Source organism: Mandrillus leucophaeus, unplaced genomic scaffold, assembly GCF_000951045.1.
Source record: "Mandrillus leucophaeus isolate KB7577 unplaced genomic scaffold, Mleu.le_1.0 Scaffold1106, whole genome shotgun sequence".
Classification (NCBI taxonomy): domain Eukaryota; kingdom Metazoa; phylum Chordata; class Mammalia; order Primates; family Cercopithecidae; genus Mandrillus; species Mandrillus leucophaeus.
The window spans coordinates 933437-953054 of record NW_012099277.1 but is presented as its reverse complement, the minus strand read 5'-3'; the positions used below and the strand labels follow the sequence as shown (position 1 = coordinate 953054).

Here is a 19618-nt window from a genome sequence, read left to right as displayed (position 1 = left end):
CAGGGATGGCTTAGAGGTAAGGGGTTCTCCCCAATACAGTAGCAGTACTCTTAGGAAGGAATGTAAAAATCTTAGAGCTAATATCAAGACAGTATATTTTATCAAACAAATATTAGTTATAAAAGTCCAAGGTTATTCCTGTGGCTGGGGAAAAGAATCTTGTGAAAAGCCACTATCCAGTGGCTCTAGGACATTCCTAAATAGGGGAGTCCTAGAGAGCAAAAGGTCAGTTCAGGAACTCTAGGCTGTGATGGACCTCGTGGATTGCGAGCCTGGAAATGAAATGATAACACTAAGACATGATGTCAGGGAGGTTAACAGAAAATACTTTTAGAGTCAAGTCAACCAACGCTTACAACCCTTCTTTGTTTACATTTCATTTTCTATAATTTTTTTAAAGTCACTTTAAAAAGTTACGTTTCCTTGTTGCTGTTAAATTTGGCAATTTAATTATTACCCTAATGATAATTTAATTCTTATGTTATATGATCTGTTCTGTTTGCACATTTAACATTATCTTGCTACTATTCATGGATCCTCTCCACTGCCACCATTTCATTAAGGACAAAAGAGAGAGGGAGACAGGGAAAGAGGGGGAGGGAGGAAGGGAGGGAGAGAGAAGCAGCTATTTCTACGTTTGTAAATGGAACCAGCTCTAATGCGAGAAGACACAGGATTTTAATAGAAAGTAAAAACATATATGCAGGGTTGGACGTCCATAAAAACATAATAGACACGTCTGTCTTACCATCACTGTTGATGCACACAACCTCTTGAACTTGCGTGCCTGGACCACACTCCTTTCCATTATCTGGCTCGCAGTCTCCGAGTCTCACTGCTTTCCAGTCATAACAGGCAGGCTCCTCACAGGGAATGGCTTCCAGTAAGTGAGGGCAGTTTCCAGTTCCCCCAGAGCCTCCAGTGGGCTCATTGGTAATGTGCCGCTTCCTCAGTTTGAAGCCTGAAGTATGGGGGAAAGAAAAATCTATTATTACCATCAAAGGTTGAGTATTTCAGAAAGTTGAATAAAACCTCAGGGTAAAAGTTAGGTAAGAGTGGAGGTAGAAGTAATTTCTGTTTTGAATCACTGGTGTATCCCCAGACTGTAGCTAATCTGTGGTCATGAACCATTCATTAAATGAGTAAGTGAATGGATTGATGAACGGAATGAAAATAAATGAGAACCTTTGGTTTTAGCTTACTACCGCAAAGGTAAGGCTAGAAATGTCGTATAGTACCTATCTCCCTTGTGGGGCATAGAGGAGTAGGGTGGGAACAGAGAGAGAGATAAATTTTGGTTGACTTGGAAGGTCTGTAGCTATAGAATATTCGAAGAATGAGTGAAATTTCAAGCTATTTAGAAATATCGATTACCAGACAAAAGTGCTATTTTTCTTAAATCTTCAGCAATGTCACATGATTAAATTTGGAAAATGAACCTCTAAGAAGTTGGATGGTTCCAGAGAAACAATCTCTTTGAGGTTCCGTTGATTTTAGACCCTCTGGGAATTTGAACTAGGAACATAAGCCATGTGGGCTCCAGTGTGAAATATTCAAAGTCCTGCTTTGAGCTTTAATAGCATCTAAGTGTTGCCCTTCCTGACAGTGTGTAACAAAATTAATAAGTCTATTTATTGCTATGTAAACATACTAGAATCACTAGAAGACTGGCCTTGGAAACAAAATAGAAAAATGTTTTTAATCACGAGATCATGTGAAAATTAGCTCACCATGTCCACCATAAGAAAACCATTGCATTTATTCTATTTCTCTCTCATTTGCATAATACCGTTTTTACATTTTTTTCTTCAAAGTAATAAGCAGCTTTATTACTGGGCACTAGATATGGGTCAGGCACTAAACTAAGTGCTTTATTTTTATCTCATTGATTCCTTAGACACAACCTGGATGGCAGATACTGTTACATGCTTATACAGATAAGAGGACAAAGTTAACTAACTTATCTAAACAGTAAGGGACACAGTAGGTTTTTCCAACCCAGGCCTGACCCCACAGCTCATCTTAACCATTGCACTAAACTGTCTCAGATTCTCTCCATCATTTTGTCTAAATTAACAAGCATTTATGCCTATGTTCTTCTGTTTTAATCTTCTGGTACTATCACTGGAGTAGGTTTATTCATCTTTTGAAATTAATAGTCTTTAACCATTCTGGAAAATATCACAAACAAGTAACACAGAAGAGCATTTTAAAAATAATTCATGATTTGATACAACTGGTGGGTATAAAAGGCATGTCATGGTCACGTGACCTACCTTTTTTTCCTTGCTGATCATTACAGTTTTCATAAGTACAAGGTCCCCAAGCTGACCATGGTGAAACTTCACATTCAGTTGGACAAGGAATGTGGCACAGTTGTGTAGTATTAGGGATAGGGCCAGTGCATAATTTCAAGTCCACTGGCTTTGAGGCTAGAGAAAAATACAGACACATATTAAAAAAACAAACAAAAGGAAAACATATGGCCAGTAATATGATTTTTCTGTGTGTATGGAAAAGGAAAATCCTTAAAGAAGTGTTACCAAGATATCATTCCAATGCTTCTTGGCCACATCCTGAGAATAAAAAGAGAATGAATGGAAATAAAAGAGGCAGGATAGTGTAGTTAAAGGAAACTGGAGCTGTCTTGCAAATTGTTTGATTACCAGTTTTACCACTAATTGGTCATGCAACTGATAATTCTGAATGTAACTTTCCTAGTCTGCAAAATATTCCCTAAGGTTAGATCTAAAATTCTACAGCAATATTCTAAGAAAGTAAAAGAAAACTTTAGAGGACTGAACACGACAGGAGGGGGACTATAGCTTTAACATATATGAAAAAAATGTCCACTGAGTAGTTCCTGGTGGAGCACTCTCCCATCTTTTTTGGTACACAGAGATTGAGAGGTAAGATGAAGAAGGATCTCAAATGGGGGCTACTCTCTGTACCACCAGCTACAGTACTCACTGAATTATTTCCAAAACATCTAAATAATAATATATTGTCTGCATATGTGACACAAATCTAGTAAATGACAAGCTAATGGGTGCATTACACCAACATGGTACATGTATACATACATAACAAACCTGCATGTTATGCACATGTACCCTAGAACTTAAAATATAAAAAAAAATCTACCAATCAGTAAGGATACTAATTTATAATTATCTACATTTGTTCATAAGTTGACCAATAAACTGTGGATAAATGTTGCTTGTCCTTGCTTCTTTTTTGTTTTTTTTTATGCCTGCAGTTTGGCTCTTTTGTATATATTTGACAGTTAAGGTCAATATATGTCCATAGTTCTGGACATAGAATTAAAAATGACTAACTGATGAAAAGATATGTAAAACTATATGGACAGAGGAAGAGAATCAAGTTCAGCTGTATAATATCTATATAATATAGGTCTGTCTATCTCCTGACAGCCATAGTTGCTTTTGTTTTTAAAAAAATTTAATACGTTGTCAGGCGTGGTGGTTCATGCCTGTAATCCCAGCACTTTGGGAGGCCGAGGTAGGTAGATCATGAGGTCAAGAGATAGAGATCATCCAGGTCAACATGATGAAACCCCATCTCTACTAAAAATACAAAAATTAGCTGGGCGTGTTGCTGCACGCCTGTAGTCCCAGCTACTTGGGAGGCTGATGCAGGAGAATCACTTGAACTTGGGAAGCGGAGGTTGCAGTGAGCTGAGATCACGCCACTGCACTCCAGTCTGGCAACAGAGCGAGACTCTGTCAAAAAAAAAAAAAAAAAAGGTAATTATCTTGGTCACACATTTCCTGAATAATAGCTAATTCCTTTGTCACTCTGATAATTTGATGAGCCCATGCTTGTAGAAAAAAATGACTTCAACAATGGATGCTTAGCTATTTCTCATTCTCCTATGTGAAAGGACTATCAAATTCCAATTGCATGGGATTACATGTAGAAGTTCATAGAGAAATTAAAAATTTTAAACTATATTTTCCTAACTTTTAAATGAAAGTACTATGTCTGTTTGTAGTTTAAACTTGAAGACAAATTGTAAGCACTTTTACAATCCTGTAAGTTTTCACGCACACAAGCACAGTCATAAATGCTATCTAAAGCCTATCATATTGATTCCCTACTGCCACAGTTTTTGTTCTGAAAAGTATTCTGCCAATTTTATGTCTCTCTTTCTCTACTAGTAGTACTTATCTCTCTCTCTATATCTCCCCCACTTCTGCACCCCCACCACTCCCACACTCGCCACTACAGTGAAAATAAATAACTGGGCACTAATTGGCTTAGTATGAGCACAGTGAGCATTCTCACTCAAGTTCATCAGGATTGCTGTTTATGTGCATCATTACAGCAGCCAAAGCCAAAAATGATTAATTTTATTGCTTTCCAGTAGCAAAAGTGTTTGGCACACTAATGACAGAAAATATAGAAATAAATATTTCACTCTGAATATAAAAAATAACGACATCAATGATAAGTACTTCACATAAAAATGGATTCTTTTAAAGACATGTATAGGCAGAAGAGTCTACACTACATAGCAAATTAGCTGCAAGTTAACATAAATAATGATTTTTACTTATGGAAACTTTCAGAGTAATTTAAAATGAGAAGTTTTGGGTAAGAGACCTTAAAATCTCAATTTTTTTCCTTCAATTGGTGAAAAGTCATTTTAAATCTTGCTGCTATTATATTGTTTTTGAAATAATAATTTATTTAAAATAAAATTTACTGGGTATGAAATTGTGAGGAATCTTAGAGTCTGAATTTATTTTGTATATAAGGTTGAAAACTTTAGGAAGCAAAAGTTGTTTTATTAAGAAAACAGGTTAAGTAAGATGGCTGACAGGAAGAGCTTCTCCCACCAAGAGACCAGCCCATTAAGAAGACCTGCACCCTCCAACCAGATCTTCAGAAGGATGGCATTGAAAGTGGACAGAGGGAGAACATAGAACCTGGGATAAAGAAGAGGAAGCTGGGAACTCTGCACTAGGCTACTGAGCATCAATATTCATTCCTGTTCCTGAGGGGCTCCTGGGAAAGGGAAGAATTAAACAGGCATGGAATGGCCCACTCTAGACACGGACCCCAGAATCCTAGCTGCAGGGGAACCCACTCCCCACACAGACATTTGAGTTTGCAGAGACAGCTTATCAGAGAGTTATCAGGGACAGGGCTCTAATATGTGCAGAATCCAGAGCATTTGGCATAGAAATAGCTGCAGTAGAGCATGGCCAGAGATGCCCATCTCCCAAGGCTCACTACATTCTTCAAGGTGGCTTTGGCCTTTGTTGACTGTAGGACATGAACACAGCATAACTTTCTTCCCCATGGCACAGGCCCAGTCTGATCTGAGCACCCCCTATCTTTCAGCCTGTCCCAGGGTAACTGCCTGGCCTTGCCCACTTGCAGTACAATCTCAGATGCCCAATGGGGGTGCTTTCCAGAAGCTGCTACCATAACTCCTTCATTGGTAGGCACCACCTAACCATTAGAGAGCTTCTGCAGATGGGCCCTCCCCAGCATGCTCCTGCCTGCAGCCTTCCCCAACCACCACGCCAGGGCCCACCACACTGCTGTTGCTCTGCTGTTGCTGGCAAGCACACGCGCGAGCAAGCGCGCACACACACACACACGTGGACCCTGCCACACTGCTGCCCTGTAGTTGATGGCATACATGCACAAGTGTGGACCGCATTGTCACCACCCCAATGTAGTGCTTTTGCCAGCACCCTCCATCAGAGTATTGCTGCTAGCTGACCTCAGCCCTTGCAGTACAGCAGGTGCTTAACCTTGAGGGACCAGAGAACAAAGCCATGGGCCTGGTCCGAAGTCCCTAGTGTGCTGAGCTGAGCCTGGGCCACCTGAAATCACCCAGAAATGAAGCCAGTTGACCGAACCCAATTTATACCACTGTCAAACCCTCAAGGATATCAAAGAATATAAAAGCAATAAGCCCTATTCAACAGACAGCAGTTTCAAAGATTTAAGGAACATCAGCCCATATAGATGAGAGAAATACCAGCACAAGAACATTAAGAACTTAAAAAGCCACAGTGTCTTATTACATCTAAATGACTGCACTAATTCCCCAGTGCTGGTTTTAAACCAGGCTGAAATGGCTAAAATGACAGAGATGGAATTCAGAGTCTGGATGACAATGAAGATCACTGAGATTCAGGAGAAAGTTGAAAACCAATCCAAGAAATCCAAGGAATCCAGTAAAATGATATAAGAGCTAAAGATGAAATAGCCATTTTAAGAAAAAAACAAACTGATCTAATAGATCTGAAAAACTCACTATAAGGATTTCATAATACAATTGAAAGTATTGACAGCAGAATAGACCAAGCTAATGAAGAAATCTCAGAGCTTGAAGAGTGGTTCTTCAAATCAAATCAGACAGACAAAAATAATGAAAACAAATTTTAAAAAATGAAATGTGGAATTATGTGAAATATGGGATTATGTAAAGAGACTAAATCTATGACTCACTGGCATCCCTAAAAGAGAATAAGGAAATTCATTACTACCAGACCTGCCTTACAAGAGGTCCTTAAGGAAGTGCTAAATATGGAAATGAAAGACTGTTACTAACCACTATACAAACACACTTAAGTACACAGACTATTGACACTATAAAGCTACTACAAAATCAAATCTAGACAACAACTAGCTAATATAATGACAGAATAAAATCTTCACATATCAGTATTAATCGTGAATGTAAATAGGCTAAACACTTCACTTAAAAGGCACAGAGTGATAAGTTGAATAAAGAAGCAAAACCCAACTGTGCTATCTTAAGAGACCATATCACATGCAATGACACTCATAGGCTCAAAGTAAAGGGATGGAGAAAACTAACATATCTGGGACTTAAACTTCACACTTGATCAAATGAAATTAACAGACCTCTACAGAACACTCCATCTAACAACAGAATATACATTCTTCTCATTGGCGCACAGCACATACTCTAAAATTGACCATATACTTGAACATAAAGCAATTCTTAACAAATTCAAAAAAAAAAAAAAAAAAAACAACAGCAACAACAACAACAAAAAAAACAAATCATATCAACCACACTCTCAGACCACAGCACAATAAATACAGAAGTTAATACCATGATGATCTCTCAAAAGCATACAATTACACGGAAATTAAAGCAACCTTCTTCTGAATGACTTTTGGGTAATCAATGAGATTTAGGCAGGAATCAAGAAATTCTTGGAAATTAATGAAAACAAACATACAACATACCAGACCTTCTGGGACACAGCTAAAGCAGTGTTAAGAGGAGAGTTTACAATACTAAATGCTCACATCAAAAAATTAGAAAATTCTCAAATTAACATAAAATCACACTTAGAGGAACTAGAAAAACAAGAGGAAAGCAACACCAAAGCCAGCAGTAGACAGAAATAACCAAAAACAAAGCTGTGCTGTAGAAAATAATGTAATAAAAATCCACACAAAAAAATTGACCAAACCAAAAGTTGGCTTCTTGACAGAATAAATAAGATTGATAGACTGCTAGCTAGAATAATAAAGAAAAAAGAGAGAAGATCCTATTAAACACAGTAACATATGACAAAGGTGATATAACCACCGACCCCACAGAAATACAAAATACCCTCAGAGACTATTATGATACCTCTTTGCACACAACCTAGAAAAATTATAAGAAATGGATAAATTCCTAGAAATATTCAACCTCCAAAAATTGAACCAGGAAAAAAACTGAAACCCTGAACAGGCATATAACAAGTTTTGAAGTTGAATCAGTAATAAAAAACCCCTAACAACCACAAAAGGGCCTGGAGTAGACAGATTCACAGCTGAATTCTACCATTCATATAAAGAAGAGCTAGCACAAACCCTACTAAAACTATTGCAAAAAAGTAAGAAAGAATCCCTCCTTAACTCATTCCATGAGGCTAGAATCATTCTGATACCAAAACCTGGCAGAGACACAACAACAAAAAAGAAAACTTTAGGCCAATATCCCTGATGAACAGAGATGCAAAAATCCTCAAAAAATACAAGCTAACCAAGTCGAGCAACACATCAAAAAGCTAAAACCACCACAATCAAATTGACTTTATTCCTGGGACAAAAGATTGGTTCAATATAAACAAATATGATTTATCATATAAACAACTAAAAACAAAAATCACATTATCTCAATAGATGTAGAAAAGTCTTTTGACTCAGCATCACTTCATGTTAGAAACCATCAACAAACTATGTATCAAAGGAAAATACCTAAAAAAATAAGAACCATCTATGACAAACATACAGTCAATATCATACTGAATGGACAAAAGCTGGAAGTTCACCTTGAGAACTGGAACAAGACAAGAATACCCAGACAACCTACACAATGGGAGAAAAGTTTTGCCATCTATCCATCTGAAAAAGGTCTAATATCCAGAATCTACAAGGAACTTAAATTTAAAAGAAAAAAAAAAAACATTGAAAAGTGGGAAAGGACATGAAAAGACACTTTGCAAAAGAAGACATTCATGCAGCCAACAAACATATGAAAAAATGGTTTAACATCACTATTCATTAGAGAAATGCAAATTAAAACCACAGTGAAATACCACCTCATGCCAGTCAGAATGGCTGTCACTAAAAAGTCAAGAAACAACAGATGCTGACAAGGTTGTGGAGAAATAGGAATGCTTTTACACTGTTGGTGGAAATGTAAATTAGTTCAGCCATTGTGGAAGATAGTGTGGTGATTCCTTAAAGATTTAGAAGTAGAAATACCATTTGACCCAACAATCCCTTTACTGGGTATATACCCAAATGAATATAAATCTTTCTATTATAAAGATACATGCACACTCATGTTTACTGCAGCACTGTTCACAATAGCAAAAAAGTGGAATCAACCCAAATGCCCATCAGTGATAGACTGGATAAAGAAAATGTCATACATATACAGTATGGAATACTATGTAGCCATTAAAAGGAATGAGATCATGTCTTTGAAGGGATATGGATGGAGCTGGAAGCCATTATCTTTAGCAAACTAATGCAGGAAAAGAAAACCAAATACTTCATGTTTTCACTTATAAGTAGAAGCTGAACAATGAGAACACATGGACCCAGGGAGGGGAACAACATATACTAGGACCTGTTGGGGGAGTGTGGTAAAGGAGAGCATCAGGAAAAATATCTAATGTAGGCTGGGCTTGATACCTAGGTAATGGGTTGATAGGTGCAGCAAATCACCATGGCACATATTTACCTATGCAATGAACCTGCACATCCTGCACATGTACCCCAGAACTTAAAATAAAACAAATGAATGCCCACTCTCACCACTCCTATTAAACATAGCACTGGAAGTTTCAGCCAGTGCAATCAGGAAAGAGAAAGAAATAAAAGACATCCAAATAGGAAGAGATAAGGTCAAACTATCTCTCTTTACAGATTGATATGCTTTTATACCTAGAAAACCCCATAATCTCTGTCCAAAGGCTCCTAGACCTGTTAAGACACTTCAGCAAATTTTCAGGATACAAAATCAATGTACAAAATTCAGCAGAATTTCCATACACCAGTAACATCCAAGATGAAAGCCAAATCAGGAATGCAATCCTATTCACAATAGCCACCAAGAGAATAAAATACCTAGGAACACAGCTAACCAGGGAGTGAAAGATCTCTAGAATGAGAATTACAAAACACTGCTCAAAGAAATCAGAAATGACACAAATAAATGGAAAAACATTCCATACTCTTGAATAGTGATATGGTTTGTTTCTCTGTCCGCACCCAAATAGCATTTCAAATTGTAATACCACATGTCAAGGGAGGGACCTGGCAGGAGGATTGGATTATGGGGGCACTTTCCCCCCATGCTATTCTCATGATAGTGAGTTCTCACAATATCTGGTGGTTTAGAAGTGACACTTCCTCCTTTGCTGTCTCTTTCCTGCCATCTTGTGAAGAAGGTGCTTGCTTCTCCTTTGCCTTCTGCCATGACTCTAAGTTTCTCAAGGTATTCCCAGAGATGTGGAACTGTGAGTCTATTAAACCTCCTTTCTTTAAAAAGTACCCAGTCTCAAGTAGTTCTTTATATCAGTGTGAAAATGAACTAATTCAGATAGAACTAATTCAGGAAGAAGCAATATTGTTAAAGTGGCCATTCTGCCCAAAGCAATTTACAGAATCATTGCTATTCCTATCAAACCACCAATGATATTTTTCACAGAATTAGAATAACTATTCTAAAATTAATATAGAACCAAAAAGTAGCCTGAATAGCCAAAGCAATCCTAAGCAAAAAGAACAAAGCTAGAGTTATCACACTCCCCACTTCAAACCGCACTAGAAGCCTGTAGTAATTAAAACACCATGGTTCTGATTCAAAAACAGACACATAAATCAAGGGAACAGATTAGTGAATCCAGAAACAAAGCCACACACTTATAGACATCTGATCTTCAACAAAGTCAACAAAAACAAGCAATACAGAAAGGACTCCTGATTCAATAAGTTATCCTGGGATAACTGTCTAGTCATATGCTGAAAATTGAAACTCTACCCCTTCCTTTCACCATATATGAAAATCAACTCAAGATAGAGTAAAGACTTAGATATAAGATTTAATACTATAACTCTAGAAGAAAATCTAGGAAATACCATTTTGGACATAGGCTCTGGCAAAGATTTCAGGATGAAGACTCCAAAATCATTTGCCGCAAAAAGAAAAATGAACAAATAAGACCTAAATAAACTAAAGAGCTACTTCTGCACAGCGAAAGAAACTATCCACCAAGTAAACAGATAATTTACAAAGTGAGAGAAAATATTGCAAAGTATGCATCTGACAAAGGTCTAATATCCTGAATCTACAAGGAACTTAAACAAAAAATAACCCCATTAAGGAATGGACAAACTATAATACATGAATAGACATTTCCCAAAAGAAGACATACACATGGCCAACAAACATGAAAAATTGCTCAACATCACTATTCATCAGAGACGATCAAATCAAAACCCTGAGATACCATCTCATACCACTCAGAATGGCTACTATTAAAAAGTCAAAAAATAACAGAAGCTGGCAAGGTTTCTAAGAAAAGGGAACACTTATACACTGCTAGTGGGAATATAAATTAGTTCAGTCACTGTGGAAAGCATTTTGGAGATTTCTCAAAGAACTTAAAACAACTATCATTTGACCCAGCCATCCTACTACTGGGTATATACCCAAAGGAAAATAAATCAGTTTATCATAAAGACATATGCATGCATATGTTCATCACAGAACTCTTCAAAACAGCAAAGACATGGAATCAACCTAGATGCCCATCAACAATGAACTAGACAAAGAAAATGTGGTACAAAAAAGAAAGAAATAATGTTCTTTGCAGCAACACGGATGGACCTGGAGGTCATTATCCTTCTTTAAATTACTGCATGAACAGAAAACCAAATACTGCATGTTCTCACGTACAAGTGGAAGCTGGTAAACACCAACACAAAGTAGGGAAAAACAGACACCAGGGCCTACTTGAGGGTGTAAGGTGGGAAGAGGGTGAGGATTGAAAAACGACCTATTCAGTACTATGCGCATTACCTGGGCGATGAAATAATCTATACACTAAGCCCCATGACTCCTCATTTACCCATGTAACAAACCTGTACATATATATCCCTGAACTTCAAAGCTTGGGGTGGGGGGGAACATACACACACACTCCCAATCCCTAATTTAAACAAGCAAAGAAAGGAAACAGGTTAAAACATCGTGCTTTTACTTCATGGCCACCTTTTTTTTTTTTTTCCTTTTAATAAGTTTTATTTTAGCTTTTGGTGTATTTTCAATAAATTAAATGGAATAATCAGCCACAAAATTTTGAGCTACAAAAAGAGAAATGTGATGAATAAAGGCTCAAGGAAGTATTGATACAGGAGTGAAGAAAAAATTACTTAGGCAGATAGTGAGGGTACAGAAGTCCTTGGTAAGGTTTCCATTTTAATGAAAAGCAGCCTCAAATCATTTTCCTTTTTAACAAAGAACAGCCTGTAAAACTGAGCTGCAGACATAGAAGCTAGCGGTTGTACCAATCATGTTTAAAATGGCAGCCCCACCTTCCCTTCTCTTTATCAGCCCCCTAGCGTACAGTAAGGAGCAGACAAGATGGTACCGATCAACAGGAGAGTTCATTTGCATAATAAGATTAGGACTGAAAGGCCAGCCTTCCCATAAGCTGTATAAACATCACACCTAATCAAACCAATCTGTGAGCCCTGTGTAAATCAGACACCGCCTCCTCAAACCTGACTATAAAATCCAGCACATCCCCCGCCCTCGGGTGTTTTCCACTCAGACACCCCTCTCTCTCTAGAGAGGGAGATGCTTCTCTTTCTCTTCTCTTCTACCTATTGAACCTCCACTCCTAAACTCATGTATGTCTGTGTCCTAAATTTTCCTGGCACGAGATGACAAATCCAAGGGTATATACCCCAGATGACATAGCTGCTTCAGTATTGCTGAAACAAAGTGTTCCTGAGGGTTGCTCAGCTGCTAAGCCCATCAAATCAACACTGACATAATTCTCAAGAAGTGATTTCTACTTACAGTTGTCCCTGTGTACACATAAGCTTTTTTTTTTCATTAATCAAGGAAACATAGGGAAGAATACCTGCTATGTATAATTCTATTCCTTTGGTGATTTTCATTATAGATTTTCTTGAAATAGAGCACGTATTGATTAGTATAAATCATAGATCCTACCTGAGTTCCTCAAAAACTGTAAGACAATTTCTTCTCTGCAATTGCCCAAGAGTTATTTGGAATCAGTGTGATTCAATGAACGAAGTAAAGGACAGACCTAGGAAAAATTACTGACTTTCAGTTTATACTGAGATTTCGATTTTCCAGAATGGCCCAGTTCTTACTCTTGTATAATTTACTATGTAAGAAATGGATCTTCATCCAATACAGATTCCAAAGAAATACATATTAAACTTTAAGAAGACTTCCTTTTGATTTCTCAAAATAATGGAGAAATTTTATTGTTCTTAAGTAATTTAAAGGGGATTCAAATAAATATATATTCCATGCTTCACAAGGTCACAAAACAATGTCTAAAGTTTTCTGAAGTTTCCAAAACAAATTTTAAAAATGAGGCTGATGCATTTCTGTGGTTCCGAAATATTCTTGTGTTTTGAATGTTTATGGTTCTGAAATATTGTTTTGAATGTTTAAGCTCTACAAATGGAAAAAAATAAAAATAATCTTAACACTTCTTTTTCTATCAATATGGCCAATGAAGTATTCTGAAAATACACCTACTATATAACCTCTAAATATAGTTTATATATCTTATAAATTGCATCTATAATTTTTAAATTAAATGTTTTGAGATAATTGTAATTGACATGAAATTATAATTTGACAGCTTCTGTATATCCTTTATCCAGTTTCTCCCACAGGCAAGACTGTATAAACAAAGTACAATATTACAGCCAGAATATTGACATTATTATAATCAATGCACTTTGGTTGTATAGTGTTCCTGCAAACTTCATGTCTACCAGAATCTCAGAATATAACCTTATTCAGAAATAAGGCCTTTGCAAATATAATTAGTTGATGAGATCTTACTGGCTTTCAGTTTATACTGAGATTTCGATTTTCCAGAATGGCCCAGTTCTTACTGTTGTATAATTTACGATGCAAAGATTAAGGTGGTCTTAAATCCAACGGGTGGTGTCCTTGTAAGAAGGCCATGTGAAGGCATACAGAGAAGCACCATGCTTAACGAAGACAGAGTTTGGAATGATGCAGCTACAAGCCAAGGAGCACCAAGGATTGCCAGTAGACCATTTGTTGCAGTGTTAGGGGACAAGCATTCAGTCTTTGACCATTAAGTATACTGTTAGCTATAGGTTTTCTTAGGTGTTATTAAGATGAGGATGTTCTCTGTATTCCTTTTTCTGAGAGTTTGTTATGAATGGATGTTAAATTTCGTCAAATAGCTTTTGCTGTATTGATTATATTTTTAGTTTGTTAAATTGGTTAATTGCATTGACTAACTTTTAAATATTGAAGTATCCTTGCATCCCTGAATAAACTGCAGTGATATAATTTTTGTTTCAACCAATTTAGAAAACTCAAGTGAAGGAAAGCCTATTATATTTAGCCATACTTTGTTTACCCGCTCTTTCTCCTTTCCTGATATTCCCAGGTTTCTTCCTCTAATCTTTCCTTTTTATTTAGTGAACTTTCTTTAGCTATTCGGTTAGGGTAAGTCTACCGGTAACAACTTCTCTTAGTTTTCCCTCATTAAGAATGTCATTATTTTTCCTTCATTCTTGAAGGATATTTTCTCTGAGTATTGAATTGTGAGTTGACAGTTCTTTTCCTTTAGCACTTGAAAAATATGATAGTACTTTATTCTGACCTATATGGTTTCTGGTTCACTGTCATTTAATTTTTTTTTTCCCCTGTAGTAAGGGTATCAATTTTCTCTGGGTGCTTTCAAATATTTTTATCTTCAGTTTTCAGATTTTTATTATGTCTTGGCATGTATTTCTTCAGGTTTAACTTATTTGGAATTCATCCAGCTTCTTGAATCTATAGCTGTATGCTGCTTACAACATATGAGAAGATTTTAGCCATTATTTCTCTGAATACTTTTTTTTTTTTTTTCCTTTTAAGCTCTGCCCTCTTTCTCCTCTTCTTCTGGAATTCCATTGACATGAATGTTAGATCTTTTGTTACAGTTCCACAGGTCTCTGAAATACTTTTAGTTTTCTTCCCTCATATTTTTTTCTGTGTTGTTCGGATTAGGTAATTTTGATTATTCTGTATTTTAGTTCTTTGATTCTTTCCTCTCTCCCCTCCATTATGCTGTTAGACCCACACAGAGAGCTTTTTATATCTGTTATATTTTTCAGATCTGCAATTTCTACTTGGTTCTTTTTTGCATCTTCAATTTATTTGCTGAAGATTTCTATTTGTTTCAAACATGCTCATAACTGTTGAAAGATTTTCATCATGGTTTCCTTATATCTTGTTGGATAATTCTAACATCATCATCTCAGTGTTGGCCAGTATTTATTTATTGTCTTTTTTTTTCATTGAATCTGGTAACTCCCTGGTTCTTGGCATAAGGAGTGACTTGATTGAAACCCAGACATTTTTGCTTTATGTCACAAGACTCTAGATCTTTTAAAATCCTTTCTTTCTTTCAAACTGGCTTTTTATGACCCTGCTCTAGAATGTAAAAAGGGTATATGTGTGCCACATTGTTACTGCAAGGTGAAGGCAGAAGTCCAGGTTTCTTAATCTCCATTGATAACATGCGCACTTATGTTTATTGTGGCACTATTCACAATAGCAAAGACTTGGAACCAACCCAAATGTTCATCAATGATAGACTGGATTAAGAAAATGTGGCACATATATACCATGGAATACTATGCAGCCATAATAAAGGATGAGTTCATGTCCTTTGTAGGGACATGGATGAAGCTGGAAACCATCATTCTCAGAAAACTATTGCAAGGACAAAAAACCAAACACTGCATGTTCTCACTCATAGGTGGGAGCTGAACAATGAGAACACTTGGACACAGGAAGAGGAACATCACACACTGAGGCCTGTCATGGGGTGGGGGGAGGGGAGAGGGATAGCATTAGGAGATATACCTAATGTAAATGACAAGTTAGTGGGTGCAGCACACCAACATGCCACATGTATACATATGTAACAAACTTGCACGTTGTGCACATATACCCTAGAACTTAAAGTATAATAAAAAACTACAATTATCTGTTTGTCAACTACAATTACCTATTTGTCAAACAAACAAAGAGGAACTTCTAGTTACTTCTATGTGGTTGTGTGTACTGGTTGCCCAGTTGTTTTCGCTAACATTGTGGGGGTGGGGAGCACTTTACCAGATAGCAACTATCAGTGATGGAAGTGTCAGTTCCCTACTCGGCTTTCTCTGACACCACCTAGTGGGAGTGTTGAGCAACTCATTACAGTATCACAAGGGCGAAAACAGGTTCCCATCAGCCCTTTGCTGATGTGGGTGAGGGTATGGCCATGTTATTTTTATGTGTTTTTGGCTGGGTAGAGTGATTATTGTCTAAAATTTTGAGTCTTGCTAAATTGGTCTTTTATTTGTCCTTTGGCTAGAAAAAGCAGGAATTTGTTAGTTTTTACAAACTGTGTCCACTGATGTTTCTGGGTTGTTGGCTTCTTTAGCTCCAACCTTCAGATGTGGGAGGTAAAAAGAAAACCAAGAGAACTAATCACCTTGTCATTTTTGGGCCTTGACATATCCAGCTTATCTGCCTTCTTCTCTCCAACTTTCAAAGTCTTTTTATGGTTTGTTTTCTATACAATAGAAATTTGTAGAATAGAAAAATTCTGTACAATAGAAAAATACAAGGGAATATTTTTTAAGTTAGTGGCAAATATAGGACAAAGTACATCTCCTCTGTCTTTCTGAAAGTTGAAGTCTGTGTCTTGTTTTAAAATAAAGCCTTTTATTATACAGCTGGTATCATAAGAAAAATCCTCAGAGGACCCCCAAAATCTACAACATAAACCCGATCTACTATAGTACCACAGTCCTAAATATGGCCTGTCTCCTGGTGAATTACTAATCCCAAGTCACAGAACTTTCTGTTTTAATGGCTACTGGGAAACCTAGCATTGCATATCCAGGGATCTTTAATTATCAGGGGCAAAGGAAGTTATTTTCAGATAGAAAATGGAAGTTTTACTATACTAGACCATAATTAAAGAAATTTCTAAAGAACTTATTTCTCATAAAAAAGAAAGTGATCACATAACTAGGGTCTAAAATTTCAGAGAGAATAGTGGTCAGAGAACAATATCAAATAAGAGTAAAATTGAGCACTGATTGTAAAATAATAATTGGAAAAGTGTGAAAGGCAGAATGGTCAAAGGTTCTATGCCTTAATCCCTGGAACTTGTGAATATGTTATCTTACTTGACAAAAGGGACTCCACAGATGTGATTAAAGATTTAAAACCTGAGATGGGGAAAGTGACCTGAAGTATCCAGGCGGACCCAATCTAATTATATTATTACTTAAAAGGAGAGAACCTTCTCGAGTGCATTAGAAAGATGAGATGGAAGAAAAAGGAGTGGAGAGACATCCAAGTATAAAAGGTACTTGATACGCCATTTCAGGGTTTGGAGAAAGGGGCCAAGAGCCAAGGAATGTGGGTGATTCCTAGAAGCTGGAAACAGTCCCTAGCTCACAATCAGAAAGGAGATGAAGATCTCAGTCTTCGAACTCGAAGGAACTGAATTATACCAACACTGTGAATGAGCAAGGAAACATCTCCTCCCCTAGAGCCTCCAGAAAGAAATGGAACCTTGTCAACTCCTTGATTTTAGCTTGGAGAGATGCATGCCAGACCTGTGACTTACAGAACTGTATGATAAGGTGTGAAGTTATAATTTGTTATGGAAGCAGTAGAAAACTAATACACACAGTTATAAATAATTGCAAGATAGAAGACCTAAAATACAAGACTACTTAATATGTAGGTTGGTGGAAGGTTATAAGAGTAAAATATTCTTAGGAAGGTAAATACATTAATTACAGACTATATTCATTTGTGACTCCACCTTAAAATTTTAAGGTAATCCATATATATATATATATAAATCCATATATATATATAAATCCATATATATGTATATAGGATAAGGATGTATGACTTGTGAAATATGGGAAGTAGTGTAATAACTGTTGCAATAAATTTTAAGAAAGGCTAGAAAGGAGAAGCAAATAAAGTAGAAGAGAATAAAAGAAGATGGAAGAAATGATTGCAAAAGGCTAAAATTAACCTCTAACAGTCACATTATCAACTGAATAGGGAACTAAAAACTAAAATAGCACATCCACTAGTCAGTCAAAACACTTTAAAGTTTGATAATACTAAGTGCTGGAGAAGACATAAAGCAGCCCAAACAGATGCTGCTGGTGGGAATTTAAGTTGTTTTGATCAAAATGTAAAATAATTTGCAATGTTCTAGTATGGTTGAAAAGATGTGCACACTTCTAGGTATATCCCATGGAAAACTATCAGACATTTATCTGAGAGATATTTATAAGAACTGTTATTGTATAATAGTATTGTTTATAATAGCAAGTATGTAGAAACAACTCATGTTCAATTAAAAGGGATTAGGTATTGAATAATAGGATGTCAAAACTATAGAGAAGTGGAAATAAGCTAGAGCATAATCACCAATATAAAATCCACATACATGTCATCAGAAAGTGAAAAAGCAAGCCGAAGAATATATTTTTAATGATACCATTCATATAAAGCTTTATTTTATTTTATTTTTTAAAAAATGTAGTATCATAAGGTTTTGGGATAAATGCATAAGTCCGAGGAAGAGGAAAGCAGTCACAAATATCAGGTACCTGACCTAACATTTTCAGTTAGGCCTGATGCTTTTAGGGGCTGGCCTGGCACTCACATCTATGACATGGTATTCTCCTGTTGAACATGAACAACTTCATAGGGCAGCATATCACATATTCTGTGACTATGATGGAGTGAGACAAAAAATAAGACTACATAATTTGTCTAAGCAAAAACAAGGTCACTGTGAGAGCCCTCAAATATCAAATCTTTCTTTCCACCAGCTAATATAAATGAGTTCTGCTTCTTTACCAATTACAGTTTTAGTCTCCTTCCAGTGTTTTCACCTTCCAGATAAGGTTTATTTAGATACCCAGTCGGAGAATTATTCTTGCTCCCTTATAGCATTCAATCCATGCAAAGTCCATTTATTGAAACTCCTTAAAAAAATCATCTAATACATTATTTATAACACCATTACTGAAATCCTTACTGAGATGCCCATGGTTGCGTTCTCTCCAGCTCCAATGAGTAACAAACCCAACTTGCTCAACTACAGGCGTGTTCCTGGTGGTTAATGGCTGAAAAGCATTGACAAGTGAAATATATAAAGAAAAACAAGGAATTACAAACAAAAGTTTAGAAGAGGGTTTCCACTTATGAATGGAGTGAGATGTAATTTGTTTAATAACAAACAGATGATGGTGTTTACTACATGCCAGGAAATGTTACACTGTTCCAAGCACTTAACAGATATTAAGTTATTGAATTCTTACAAAACCCATGAGGTAGGTATTCCAGTTATCCCCATATATGGAAACCGAGTATGAAGTTGCCCTCAATTACATAGCTAAGAAGTATAGATTTCAGATTCACATCCAAGCAGTCCGGCTCCATAGTCTTCAGTGTGTATGTACCTCTAATTACTACTCCATGTAATCTTGGAAGGGTACATGATGGGGTTTCAATAATATATGTCTAGTTAAATACATAGGCACACACATATGCATATTTAACATAGGTCATAATTAAAAATAAATTTAATGAGGGTTGTTAATATAGTGTCATAGTAACTTAATATATCTGAGGCTATTAAGATAATCACGTATTAACCCTAGTGGTCTATCAGTGAAAATTATTCTGACTTTTGTGCTCCAGTTAGAAATGGAAATGAAATTTTCCTTCTGCTAGATATCAAGAACTACTTAATTATTA

The 19618-nt window shown here is 36.4% G+C and overlaps 1 protein-coding gene across 1 annotated transcript in view; it reads right to left on the bottom strand.

Moving 5' to 3' along the window:
• Positions 1-748: 748 nt before the first annotated feature.
• LOC105548506 (thrombospondin type-1 domain-containing protein 7A-like) overlaps positions 749-19618 on the bottom strand; it is a gene marked incomplete at its 3' end in the record, with an annotated part of 313220 nt that continues 294350 nt past the window's right edge. The window contains exons 5-6 of the mRNA XM_011992552.1: positions 2277-2432; positions 749-961 (exon numbers count right to left, since the gene is read on the bottom strand). Coding sequence (XP_011847942.1) covers positions 749-961; positions 2277-2432 — 369 coding nt within the window. The remainder of the gene's footprint in view (positions 962-2276; positions 2433-19618) is intronic.